The 13880-nt window shown below is 39.9% G+C and overlaps 1 protein-coding gene across 1 annotated transcript; it reads left to right on the top strand.

Annotated features, from left to right (window-relative positions):
* The first annotated feature begins 34 nt into the window (after positions 1 to 34).
* LOC110040781 (septin-2-like) lies at positions 35 to 13467 on the top strand. The gene is made up of 13 exons (XM_089279294.1): positions 35 to 394; positions 517 to 552; positions 1456 to 1546; positions 3064 to 3150; positions 4358 to 4481; positions 4927 to 5061; positions 5383 to 5500; positions 6652 to 6753; positions 7178 to 7274; positions 9232 to 9283; positions 9400 to 9519; positions 10703 to 10796; positions 11324 to 13467. Exons 1-13 carry the CDS (start codon positions 338 to 340, stop codon positions 11405 to 11407), a joined length of 1197 nt encoding a protein of 398 aa, XP_089135420.1. The 5' UTR covers positions 35 to 337; the 3' UTR covers positions 11408 to 13467.
* Positions 13468 to 13880: the final 413 nt, after the last annotated feature.

The raw sequence follows: 13880 nt of genomic DNA on the forward strand, positions 1-13880 counted from the left end.
GACCCCACGCGAGGTGCGCGTTTCATTTTCGCGCGAACTTGATTACCAAAATTTCCGCGGTCAGCGTAACTTTCCTCCATTGTTTATAAACGCCAAAAGTTTTTCCTACACTAATGTTAATTTCTGTCATATTTCTGTCATATTTGAAGTTTTTCGTGACCTTTTTCGTGCAATAAAACGCGACCAACCACTCGGCGCCCGGAAGGAAACACATCTGGAAGTCTGGAGACGACATGAGTGGAATTCATCTATGATTATCATATAATCCAAAGTATTTTGCGCCTGCAAGCTACGGGTGGATTTGTAAGGTTCCTTGAGTACTTTTCAGACTCCAACTATGAGTTCAAGCATTAGAGCGAACCGTGGAAATAAAGCTGTCTCAGAAGCTTTGAAAGGTATCGTGTCAAACTCGATTAGTACGATGTGATGTTCGGTCGAGAAGTTACAAGCTTATACTCAAAGTCTTGAATCAATTTTCGCGCTAACTCCTATCTTATTTACATTCTGCAACTGTTTGGTCTGTGGACAACGCAATCTTCACACGAAGAACCGGTAAGATCTGACGTTCTTTTAGCTAAAAGAGGTGAAATATCCCGCCTACGTTTAAAATACTGCTATTAACATTTCAAGCATATACAACAGTAGAACAGGTTCTTGCTATGATAAGTTTAGCTAATAAATACCCCACCCTTTCACTCATTCTTAAGAAATTTAACAGGCTAATCAATAATGAAGCATAATAATTACTTACTCGGACAACAAAATGCTTCAATCATTTAGCTTAACGCAGTGCAGGTTGCCATTTGAGAAAATCGATGCGAAATTCCGGCTTGGCAATTTTGTGCATTTATGTTCCAAAGAAGCTTAACTCGTAATTCTGCATCACTCAACGCATGTAAGTCTTTTTAAACAGCTGTTATCATATGCGATAAAGTAATGGCTCTTTATGTACTGGTTAAAATTAGAACTATTTTTATGGTTTGAAAGATCCGTCTATAAATGGCCAATATTGAGATATTGAAATCGAAAGTTACAATTTGAATGCTGATAATGCACAAATTTAGATCGGAATTCGATTAAATCATCTTCTTAAGCCGCGAGGGCGTCTGAGTATTATTTTGCGGTAAGATGTTGTTGTTGTTTTTTTTCGAACTTCAATCGCAACTCAAACCTTGTAAAATCACTATTTATCCGGTTTCATTCATTCACGTAATTAGGTGGCATAAAATCCCTCGGCCAGTGTTTACTTTGTGTTTCGTCACGTTGCGGACGTCCATCACCGGAAGATCAGGTGATCCCCTGCACACCCCACCCATTATGTAATTATTTTTTGTGAAGGTGGTGGTGAGACCGTATGTCAGTAGCCCAGGGTATCAGTGGGAAAAGAAGGGGTTGAAAAATTATTTGACAATAGTAAAGTACATGTCAGTCAATTTGTTTGTGTTCCACTTTTAGGAACCAGGTTATGTTGGATTTGCTAATCTTCCTAACCAAGTGCATCGCAAATCTGTAAAGAAAGGTTTTGAGTTTACACTTATGGTTGTTGGTGAGTGCTATGTACTTTTGATCTTATATGTTTGTTCAAATGGCTTTTTATTTGGGCCATTTCATGCACCATTGCTTTTGGGTGTTGAATCAAAGGAAGTGATCACATGGTGACAATTTTATCTGCTTTTTGCCATAAAAAGTTTTCAATTGTATGAATGGTGTATGTAGTACAGTGTAGTACTACGTAATGTCATGTGAACTGAAAGAAAAGCTATTTCAAGTGGTTTCCAGGATGGGAAGGGGGGTACTGCCAGAAAAATTGGGTGGGGGTGTGTGGCCCGCTTCCCAAAACCCTTACCCAACATGTATTTCTGGCAAAAATCTGCAATATTCCCTACCTTATTTATGACATGACCAAAAATTCGAAATTGTATTTATGACCTGACCCTTAAATCAAAACCCTGTTTCAGACCTGCGTTATACATGTAATTAGTTCCCTAGTTCAGACCAAAGTTAAATTACAGTAAACATAATTTGTGAAGGGCTTTTGTTGATTTTCTTTTTGATAATGATGAAAAAGTGGCTTCTTCTTAAAAACACACCCATATCAAGGCTAGAGTACAAAAAACCATACCCTATTTACGACCAAGATGGCCAAAATCAGCTAAAATCGATACCCTATTTATGACCAAAATGGCTGAAAAATCATACCCTTTGGGGCCGCACATACCTATACAGCCCATATAAGGGAGTACAGTGGAACCTCTTGCTGAGAGCACTCTGATTCTAATAGGACTAAGGATAAGCAAGATCTCCTTAGGATACTTGTCCACTTATGGGTGGCATACTGTTTTTATGTGGGTGGGATTATGACTAAGTATTCACTTATGGAAGGTTTCTGTCAACATGAGGAGTCCCCCCCCCCCCCCCCTCCCCGCTCTATCTGTTAGCCATGGTTTGGCATGTGTCATGTTTTAGGTATAATAATAGTCCCAGTAATAAAGTGTATTATCGTTTGTCTCACGATGTAGTCACTTGAGATGCAATCAGTTGACCTTATCACCTGAAGAAGACTAGCAGTAAGCAGTCGAAATGTCGCGATCTACATCTCAAGGGACTACATCGTGAGACAAACGATAATACACTTTATTATTGCATCCACCACAATGAATAACAACAACCTTTTCCTCAACAGTCCCAGTCATTCAGTCTTCTTATACTTACCACTGGTGGATCTGATAGAGGGACCAAAGATTCTCCCCTTTAGATAAAAGCAAGATCTAAAGGGTCATACATCAGTACCATATATCCCTTCCCCTCATGGGAGAGGGAAAGGGTCTAGCCTAACTTTGAGGCCCCTTTTCTGAGCCAAAAGAAGGGTCCATATTTATTTTGGGGAGTACATTTATTTTGAGCCACTAGTCACTAACAGGTTTTTCAAGAACTCCACCACCAATCTAATTTTGGACACAAAAGAACTAAAGGGGACATTTTAAGGCAGGGATGTTGAGGCTTTTATAGATTGGTGCATTTCATGTGTGTTTGTGTCAAGGGTCTTTTCCTTTCACTGTCCAGGTGAATCTGGTTTAGGAAAATCAACTCTTGTAGACAGCTTGTTCTTGACAGACTTGTATGATGATACTACTATTCCTAAGGCAGTGGGTAAGTGTTATCAAGTTTCAATAAATTCTGATCATAAATATTTTAGAGCCCCTTTCCAACCAAGAGCTTTTCTGGATAATTAACAGCAAGTTGTTATCATAATTGGCAGCCCAAAAAAAATGCTGGAGGGGGGGGGGGGGGGGGGGGAAGGGTGTGACCTTTTATCAACTAGCATCCCATCCAGAGAATAAAATTGTAACAAAAAAATTAATGAACAGACTGAGGTGGCCCACAGTAGTGCTGGTAATTGAAGTTGTGTAAGTTGTAAATATATCAAAGTGCTTTCGCCAAAAAAAAAAACCTGCTTAGTTTTTGCTTATTTTGCTACTTAATTTCTTCGGTTAGCCATTCTAAATTGGTAGAGGCACAGTGGCCTCATAATGTGGTTAGTGTGCTTGACTATGGATTGAGTGGTCCAGGTTCAAGCCCTGGCCAGGGAGACATTGTGTTGTGTTCTTGGGCAAGACACTTTACTCTCACAAGCCCTCTCTCCACCCAGGTATACAAATGGGTACTGGAAAATTTAATGCTGGGGTATCCCTGTGAGGGACTAGCATCCCAACCAGGGGGGAGTAAAAATATTCATAGTAATGCTACAGAAACCAGGATATGCTCCAGCCTGATGGCATGGAACACCTGACTTGTATAATAATTGATTTCATTAATAGATTTCTATAGCACCCTTTCTTTAAGACTCAAGGGCACTTATAACGTATTGCGTAACTTAATTTAAAAAGTAAAATGTTTTCATTAAAATATCAAAGACGCGAAAGGAAAACAAGTTAGTAAAATAAAATTAATTGCAAGAAAAATATCTTAAATTCCTGTCACAAGTGGGGAGTGAGGAAAGATTGTCTTTTTGTGACACTTTCACATAGCAAAGACTTGAGTTTTGAATGTTACATAACATTCATGTAGACTTTGTCACTCATGGGCACTTTGCTGCAGTTGTTGAATGATGTTTGAGGGTTCTGAGTTGAAAGGATACCTAGTGTGGGAGACACACAATCATGTCATTAACGATTGACCAGCCAATCTCCTAGCCTGTAGCAGGGTGTGTTTAAGGGACTTATAGCCCCTCGGACTGTATTGAGTTATTTGTGAGCATATTTTTTGAGATTACAGTCAGATATGTGTATAATTAGATCATTGACTATGAAAACGAACATTTACTGCACTTGTTAAACTTTATTGCTTTTATTCATAGATCGTATTCATCAGACAGTAGAAATTGAAACCAACACTGTAGAAATTGAGGAAAAAGGCATCAGACTAAGACTGACAGTGGTAGATACTCCAGGGTTTGCTGATGCTGTTGACAATACCGACTGGTAAGAGACTTTTGTAGGCCAGGCTTCCTTTGATTATTTTGTTTATTGCAGAAGTTATTTAAATTTGAAGCAGATAACGGCCTCCAGTCTGGCTATCTTATAAAACCGCATTGTTAGTGGTACATTTAATTTTTGTCCTAGGTTTTCCTCACTACTAGTATAATGCTCTAATGATCTCATACATGTAGCTTGTAATGGCACCTCTTTCAATTCAGTAGTGCATTTTGCTCCCTCACACAGTATACAGCCTTGGTCAAGCTCAAAAAATCAAGTTGAACTATTGAAAACTCTGACACAGTTGTTCAAGGTGTAATCAACCTCTCTCTTTTTCTTGGAAAGTATCATAGGTCTGTAATTCGTTGAAAGGCTATGTACAGCTACATACATTGGCTAACATGGCAACACTTTTAATAACAACAATGATGTATTTGTTTTCTGTTTTTAGCTGGCAAGCTGTAATTAATTATGTTGATCAGCAGTATGAGGCATACTTACAAGATGAATCAGGTCTTAATCGACGACATATCATAGACAACAGAGTTCATTGCTGTCTTTACTTTGTCTGTCCACATGGTCATGGGTAAGCATTAAATAAATGTTTTTTCCTCATACATGGTAAAACGGTGAATGTTTTGAAAAGCTGGTGGTTCATTATGATCGCTGCAAATTAAAAGCTTATCTAGTCATAGCCAGCTTGGTAGTTGCAGAAAGGGAAGAGAAGAAGATCACGGGAATTGAACAGATCAGAGATACCCTGATTGTGCTTCGCACCGCTCCCCTGTACTTCACACTCTTCCCCACCCCATTTGTTTATTTCTGTCCCCTCCATGGGTCTACTTCTCAGGCTTATTAATAATTCATGGTGATTGATATTTAAATGTTAGTGGTCTCCCTTACTCAGGTTAAAACCCATAGACATCACATTCATGAAAATACTGCATACCAAGGTGAACATAGTCCCTGTTATTGCAAAAGCTGATTGTTTAACAAAGTTTGAAGTGCAACGACTCAAAAGAAAGGTCAGTACCTAATATTCTCCAATTTTAAGTAACATACTAACATGTAATAGCAATATTGTACAAAATGTCTTCTGAGGGTTTTTCCTGGTCACACTCATTTACACTGAGTTTGGAAAACAGTCATAAAACAAAATTAGCTTAATTGAAATAAAAAGTGTTAAAGTGTTCCTGTAGACTTATACACCTTGGATTTCACAAGTCTATTGTAGCGCTCTGTGACAGATGTAGGGGGTTCAGGGGGGGTTCAGTGGAAGCCCCTGTAATGACTAAGATTCGTTTAATTCAAGTACTGATAGTTGAAGACATTTCAGTGAGTCATTCATGACGTAACTGCTGATCGTATGTATCGCAGTCGCTACTAGGTATCAAGTTTAGGAAGAGCACATGGTATTTTGTTAAGAAGTTAGTTTGTTCATTGTTTAATGATGTTTTTCTTGGTTTATTGCGGAACAAGGCACAAAACACTTATAAGTATTGATCGGTTTTTACTTAAGTTTCTCATCGTTGGTATTTTGGTTTTCTATTTTGCTTATTCAGCGGATTCATGTGTTTCCAATTCAGTGAATCGCTTGTTTGTGTAAATAAAAGTTGAGTTCAGTGTATCTCAAATATTATCCTTGTTACTGCAGTTCAGTAGCGAACATTGGGTTCCTACAGCCCCTAAATTAACCAAATGAGACATTGTGTAGTTCCAGAAAATATCCATGCATCCCCCATGGAGGGGATTTTCTAACACCTCCCCACCCCTCTGGAAATTCCAGTTAAGCTTCAAACATTTCTTTAAATTTTTTGTCTCGTAGAGCCCTCCACCCCCCAGGAAATTCCAATCCCTTCTGTGGGGGGAGTATGGATATTTTCTGGAACCGCACATTATTACAACACGCTGACTTAACCTCAGAATGCCAGAAATCCCATTTCTGAGGACGTCAACTTTAAAATTTTCCCAGCGGAGGATGCCCCCAAACCCCTGGAGGGGAGCGCCTTCAGCAGTCCATTTCTCGAAACCTCTTTTATAAAATCCTGTTTCTGCCCCAAGCCCTCTATGTCAGGGTGTAGTTGAGTTGAATGTGTTCTGATTCTTTAAGTATTTTAATGCCCTAAGAACTGTACAGCTAACAGTATTGCTTAATTTTTGTTGTTTTTGTCATTAGATCTTGGAGGAGATTGACGATAATAACATCAAAATTTACACTTTTCCTGAATGTGATAGTGAAGATGATGAAGAATTTGTTCAGATCAACCAAGAACTTAAGGTTAGTATCTGACAAATCACTGAGGCCCATAGAAGGATGGGGCTCAAAGACTTTGGGGCAAAAATACACTGGGCTCTATGACAGATGTATATTGGGCTCCAGGGGCCAGATTAGTAAATCAATTGCAAATTAAGATGCATGCAAAATATTTTTTCTTGGCAATAGGCTATTGTATCTGAACTATACTTAAAACACATCTTGACCTTGGAGCATTTCATTAGTCTGGCCCTGGGGGGCTCCACTGCTTTACCTTAGCACTCCAAGGAACGAAAATCAGCACTCTGTCTGAGATCTTCTGATTTTGGGGCATTAATTGGTAATCACCCTCTCCTTGGGTTTGTGTGCTTAAAAGCCCCCTCCGCTATGGCTGTGTTTACTTAGTACTATCTTGTTTGATGTGACGTGTTGCCATTTTCTGTTGCAGGGTAGTATTCCTTTTGCGGTGATTGGCAGTAACAATATTACAGACGTCAGAGGCAAACAAGTGCGAGTTAGACAGTACCCCTGGGGGATGGCAGAAGGTATTTTGCTTTGGAGTGATTTCTACTGCGGTAAAAACAAAGTGCTTACAGCAAATTAGTTTCAATTGGTAAAATAAAAGTGCGATAAGCTGATGTTGACTTCTAACAATCTCGGGAAAAGTCGCGTTGATTAGCAAATCAGTGTTCGACAATTTGTGCTGTGGGGCCAACAGACACTTTTTTAATGTCAATCGTCGGACAACACCCGAAGAATTTTCGATCCTTGATAAACCAATCAGAAAAGAACACGAACACTGCAAGGTGGTGTCGAAGGTTGACAGTGACGTCAAACTTTTGGGCGATGACATGTACTCTTATCCCTCTTGAGTTCGTCGACCTTCAAAACTGTGTTTTCAGTTTCTGAAAATCAAGGAGAACTGTCGCTCGTGTGGCAGTCAGGCCGCCCCGTCCACACTACGCCGGAGGAATTTGAAAACGCAGCTTTATTTCTATGGCAAGGCCTACCGTCCACACTAACCCGTCACGAAAACGGAGCTTATCGAAAACGCTCTTCAAACCGGAGGAATTTGAAAACAACGGCTTTTCGTTTTCGTGTGGGGAAGATAATCAAGTGATATCTCTGCCCGATTTTTTTTTATCCAAACACAAATCCAAAATGACCGTTTTTAAATTCATCCGGCGAAGAGTGGACGGAAAACATTTGATGCGTTTTCAGAGTGAAACTTCCGCTTTCAAATTCCTCCGTCAAGGTGTGGACAGGCCTCTAATGAAGTCAAATCTCGCTTGAGCTGCTGTTCGCTGACAGTCAGTGAGTTTTAGACGGAAACCTATCGCCAAACTACGATTCACGTTTCTCGGAATAATTATGTACTTAATAGCAACCTGTTTTAGTTAAACCGCTGGTTACATTGAAGTGTTGGAGACCGCGGTTGGAGAAAAAATGTCCTAAGAAGATCTTGACGTTTGATTTGCCGAGTGTGGAGAATTGCGGTCGTTTCGCCCGATGGCCCATTCGCCCGAAGACGTTTCGCCCGATCTCAGAGTCGATTCTTAAAAAGATGTTGGTATATAAGGTCCTAGAAATCGAGCTTGAAATTGGTAGTTGTTCGCTTCACTTGAATACGTAGATTTCTTTTTGATGTAGGTTAGTGTATAGGTTAGGAGTATAAGCTCGGATTAGGGTTTCAAATGGAAATATCTGTTCCTACAAATCGTGCTTGCAGTTGTTAGTTGTTCGCTTCACTTGAATACGTAGATTTCTTTTTGCTGTAGGTTTGATGTAAATATTTATTCACTGTATATATTTCATTGTCAGTAGGGTTCATATAGGTTCATATAGGTTAGGATACTATCATGTAAATAGGATTTTAAAATCATATCCAATAAAATATGGCGTTACTTAAATCATAGCGTGGTTTCTTGCATTTTTAGTAGACATTTGCATATCGCAATCGATAACGCAATACGGTAGAATGTGATTGTGAAAAGTTCTGATAAACATATCCAAAATAAGACGGTTAAATATACTACAAACAACAAAAGGGGAAACGAATAACGTCTCTATGGACAGAGTTTGTTTGCAAGAAACGCATGATAAGTCGAAGTGTCTGGCGTGAAAAATAGATGTATCCATGGGCAGCGTTTGTTTACAATAAACGCTAAATTGAACTTAACAATTTACTGGCAGCGCCAAAGATTAGGAAATGTTAAATGCTATATGTTTGATTAAGTTAAGCCAACAAAACATACTTGATTAACCTGGATTTTATTAGTCCGGGCGAATCGACTCTTAGTCCGGGTGAATCGACTCTTGGTCCAGGCGAATCGACTTTTTCTTCGGGCGAATCGACTCGGAAATCGGGCGAAACGTCTTCGGGCGAATGGGTCATCGGGCGAAACGACCTGATACCAGTGTGGATGACAAAACATAGCTCATCTATTTACTCAACTAGAGATCTGATTTGCTTGATAAAATGTTACTTATCTTAATTTGCAGTTGAAAATCCTGAACATTGCGATTTCATCAAGCTTAGAAACATGCTGATTAGGTAAGTCAAATCAAGCGATGTTATCTTGATCCCTCAGTTTATCTCTGTCGCAGGTTTCACTTCTAAACGACTCTGACCATTGTCGAAGCTAACTTCTTTTTTTTTCTTTTTTTCAGGACTCACATGCAAGACTTAAAAGATGTCACACAGGAAGTTCACTACGAAAATTACAGAGCAGAACGGCTCTCGAGCAAGGGGCAAGGACCCCCCTCTCCACGAAAAACTATAGAAGCTATGTAAGGGAACAATGCACCCATCATACCTACATTGTCTGTATCCACTCCCTCTCCTCCTCAACCACATTGCGTCGTTTGACATAGCGTTTTTTCATTTGGTCACTCCACATTTTACTAAAATTCTACATCTAAGAAATCGTATGGACATCCCCTGGAAGTTACCTCCATCGTAGGTAATAGAGGGAAATGGTTAAGAAGTCCAGTAAACATCAAAGAAGCAACAAACAGGCTAAGATTTACGTTGGAAGGTCCTTGACCCCGCACATCTTTTGTTCTATGCTTATAGACTATGCATGAATTACATAATCACAATGCTTCTATTGGTTAGTTGTATGAGCACACATAACCACCTTTTGTATTTTGCCAGGTTTTGTGCAGGGTCAACCTCCAAAATAGCCAACAAAAACAAACATCAAAGAACTTTGCCTGGTTTCATAACCATTCCCCTCTATTAACTATGCCTCGGTAAACCTGGAATGGATTTTCCTTTATGTTTTGAGTTGAGTGGTGGCACAACACTGGGAAATGCGTCTGAAATGCCTGACGACTTTATCGGCAACTTGTTTGTACGCTCAGTTAAAAGTAGCCGCACAAGAAATCCAGGCATTGTTCACCTTTGGATAGGCGGCTCTGGGAAAGCTTCACTTTGAATGAGCGTGTCTTTTTTTCCCTTTTTTTTTGGTCGCACCCTCTTTTTTTTTAGGCTCCCCTTTGGCACGCCTAGTGGTGCTTGCCACCTAGCTATCGGGGAGCAGTTTCGAAGCAATGATGCCGGCACCCATTCAATCTAGGCGAGACGTCCTGCGTGCATCTCTGCTCCTTGGGGAGCAGGGATGACGCAGTGGTGAGAGCGCTCGCCTCCCGCTGATGTGGCGCGGGTTCGATTCGGCCCGGTGCCATATGTGGGTCGAGTTTGTAGTTGGTTCTCGCGTTGTTCCATGGGTTTTTCTCCGGGTTCTCCAGGTTTCCTCCCTCCACAAAAGCTAACATCTCCATATTCCGATTCGATCAGGATAGAGGACCTATGTGAAAACCAGCTAAAGCTGATGTGGCTTCCTCTCTAAATATTGTCGTTTATTTATTATTCTCCCTTTATTTAATTAAGAGACAAACCCTGGACGGGAGTTCAATATAACCAGTAGGTCTGTGTGATGATTATCGTTTTCTTTTTTCTTTACTCGAGGAAACGAAAAAGTGGCAATTATGAGTGGGAGAATGTGGACGCTGCCTCTGACCTTTCAGAGAAGGATCGAATGTTGAGAGAAAAGGAAGCGGAGGTATTGAATTGGTTTGAAATCATTCCTTTCCATTCACTTCCAAGGAAGAGAATAATAATCCCACACAAAACAATTACAACTACGACAACGAGAATGCAAGAGTGTCCGCTACTAGGAATGGATGGGACTCTCATGTTAAAGGGACGGGGATTTTAGTTGGAAAAATTTGAATTAAACATTTAAGGGGGTCCAATCTGAACGTGGTTAAACTTTATTTGAACCTTACTGAAAAGATACATTCTATTGCAGTCGTGCAAGTAAGGGCTGTTTTGACTTCAACGAAATCATTTGTGATTGTCATCAAATGCCTTGATCTGTAAAGTAATTTTAAAGACATCCTACCAGACTTATCTACAACATTAACAGAGTATGACCCTAACAGATACCTTGATGGATAAAAAATTTGCGTTGAAAATCGTTGGTGTGCAACCCCGCGGGGGCTATTAGGTTGCCAAGTGTATTCATGTGATACCGTTGTTATTTCCTGGACATGTTTTAGATTCGCGTATCTCTACTTCTCTTTTTAGTTGCGCCGGATGCAAGAGATGATAGCTAATATGCAGAAAGAAATGGCAAAACAAAAACCTGGCGTTGTTGAGGAAAGGTTCTGAAACCTCCAAGACATTTTAATGTCTGTCCAACAGTTGGCTAGAATTTTGTGCACTCTAAAATTAATTCTAATTTATGGAACCTCGTCTGCAAATGATGAAGACTAAGGTATCTCCTAATAATGTGCTATAGCAGTCTTCATATATGCTACATATGGTCTCCATCGCAACCCTGGGTTGTTACGCGACGATTCTCACAGAGGAGCATTGCGTGATCCAAGTGATATCGTGGAAGAAGTCATTTGTGTTTCAATAAGTTCCATCTCCTCTTCTTCGTATGCTCGGCAGCTTTTGAAACGTCATAGGTGTCGTGTTAGGATTAAATAAAAATTTTGTAAAATTATAACCATTTACAATTTTGAACACTATATTACCTTTTCAATGCTTTCATTAACATATTAGGCCTCTTAATTGTTGGCGCTAAACCTAGAACAGATCGTGACGTTTGAAACCTCATTACGGTATCCTTTCTGCCTGTCTCATTCACAAGTGTTATGCGACTCGTCACACAACAACGCAGTGTTCTTCTACGTCGGGTAACGTAGCCTGGGAAGGAGGCGTAAACAGAGAGGCTACGCCTGGTACCTAGGCCACGTGGAGTGTAACACAACGTGACTGCTCTATATTACTATTTTGCAGCCTCTAAAAAATATATGTAATCGCCACAGAGAAGTGTCTCCGTTTCATGATAAACTAGTATTGTACGGTGTTATAAACTATATTCACGTACTGAAAAACAGCTACAATAAATTTCAAACAAAATAAATTATACGTAATGCACTTATTACTATAAATGATATCTGTAGTGTAGATCTGTACAGTATTTTTCTACGCCTAAATCAGTATTTGAAGCGTTCAATTCTTGTGTTTTCTTCATGCCTGTAACCCTCTCGCTTTTTGCATTTCAAGATGATTGTCTGTCTGTCTGTCTCTGTCTGTCTGTCTGTCTTAGACAGACGTTAACAGGGTTCCTGCAGAGTCTGGGATTCCAAAAAAATGTGGAGATTTGTAGTCTAGCTTTCCAGACCTTGAAAAAGTACGGAAAATAAGTCTGGAAAAAAACTGAAAAAAGTCGATTTTTTTTCTTCAAGCTAAATCGTTGTCACCTAATCAACATTCATGGAAATTTTGTCTTGGCCAAAATGCTCAGTCACGGAACTGCGTTTCATTGCGGTTATTTTCGTTTGCATTGTATTATGGTTACATCGTTTTGGTTTATTTGTAGAGCTTGTATGTATGCTGAATTGGCCACTGCCCAGTGGGGCTTACAGGACTAATGTAAACAAACAATGGTAGGTAAATATTCAAAGCTTTGATTCAAGCTTTGAATCAATCAAGTATTAACCTTCTCAGACTTCGAAAATGTGAAAATGGCCAGCCGTGAATAACGCCTAAGGACCGACTTTGGGTCACACGCCGATCTTCACATGAGCCGAACCAAACACATAATCAAAAGTCTAAAGGCGCCATTTTGACTTACCTTGAAAAGCCAGTGACCAACAAGACCGCTTTAGTTAATATTTGTTTGGTGTAGCAGTTCGGTTCGACTGAATTAAGTTCGACGTTTGACTCAAACAGGCGTTCTTTTAGTCATTTGAATCGACCCAAACTGTCATTAGGTTCGGCTCATGTGAAGTACGGCGTTTGACCCGGGCCTTATACGCTTTTGTAGGGCACAAGGACCGGGTCAAACGCCGTGCTTCACATGAGCCGAACCCAATTCAACCAATTAGGCTCATGTGAAGTACGGCGTTTGACGCGGGCATAACTTTTCCTAACACAGCTATATGTGTTAGGCTGATTCTACTATGTACAAAATTAACTACAAATCAGAGAAAGTCACAGAACCGTTCGACTCTGTTATTTGTCTGAAAGAATAGTAATGATTTCCGTGCCAAGCGTATGGTGCTGCCCTTACGTAAGCCTAGATTTCGCTGTAGTGTCAGTGTGACACCTGAGTGACAGTCTCTACCTGATCAACATAAGATTTAGGTTGACAGTGGTAAGAGCTAACGTTGTTGTAAATTTAATAAAGGAAAAACGATTAAAAAATTTGTTGACGAGCTCGTTTCCCCTCCTCGATCGTTCTTCTACTGTACGTTTTCTCATTAACCTTCGTTAACCGTTGAAATCTGCCCTCTATGCTTAAATTTTGATTTAATGACAGCTAAACTGTCTTAATTTGGTACAACGTTTTCATAGTAATACAAGCTTTCACAGATTCTTTGCCTTCGAAATGAAAAGTGGGACAGGAACGGATTGGGACAAGAAGTTGATAAACTTTGACAACTTGTTATCCGGTGATCGACGGTGAGCTCACCTCGTTCGGACGGCTATAACCACACAAACAAAACCAGAAACGACTATGAAAGGACTTTTGTTTTGCATCAAATTGCATTAGATTGGGCAGTCAATCGGAAGTTGGCAATGTCCTTTTTGCATGTTTACGTGTGATTTGACCCAGTTCAAACGAGCT

The sequence above is a fragment of the Orbicella faveolata genome, unplaced genomic scaffold (assembly GCF_042242905.1).
Source record: "Orbicella faveolata isolate gen_17 unplaced genomic scaffold, um_ofav_v1 contig_47, whole genome shotgun sequence".
NCBI lineage: Eukaryota > Metazoa > Cnidaria > Anthozoa > Scleractinia > Merulinidae > Orbicella > Orbicella faveolata.

Coding starts and splice junctions, on each gene's coding strand:
- LOC110040781 (XM_089279294.1), top strand. CDS start 338: ATGAGTTCAAGCATTAGAGCGAACCGTGGAAATAAAGCTGTCTCAGAA. Junction 1,547..3,063: donor GTTTACACTTATGGTTGTTG/GTGAGTGCTATG, acceptor TTCACTGTCCAG/GTGAATCTGGTTTAGGAAAA. Junction 9,520..10,702: donor CGAAAAACTATAGAAGCTAT/GTAAGGGAACAA, acceptor TCTTTACTCGAG/GAAACGAAAAAGTGGCAATT.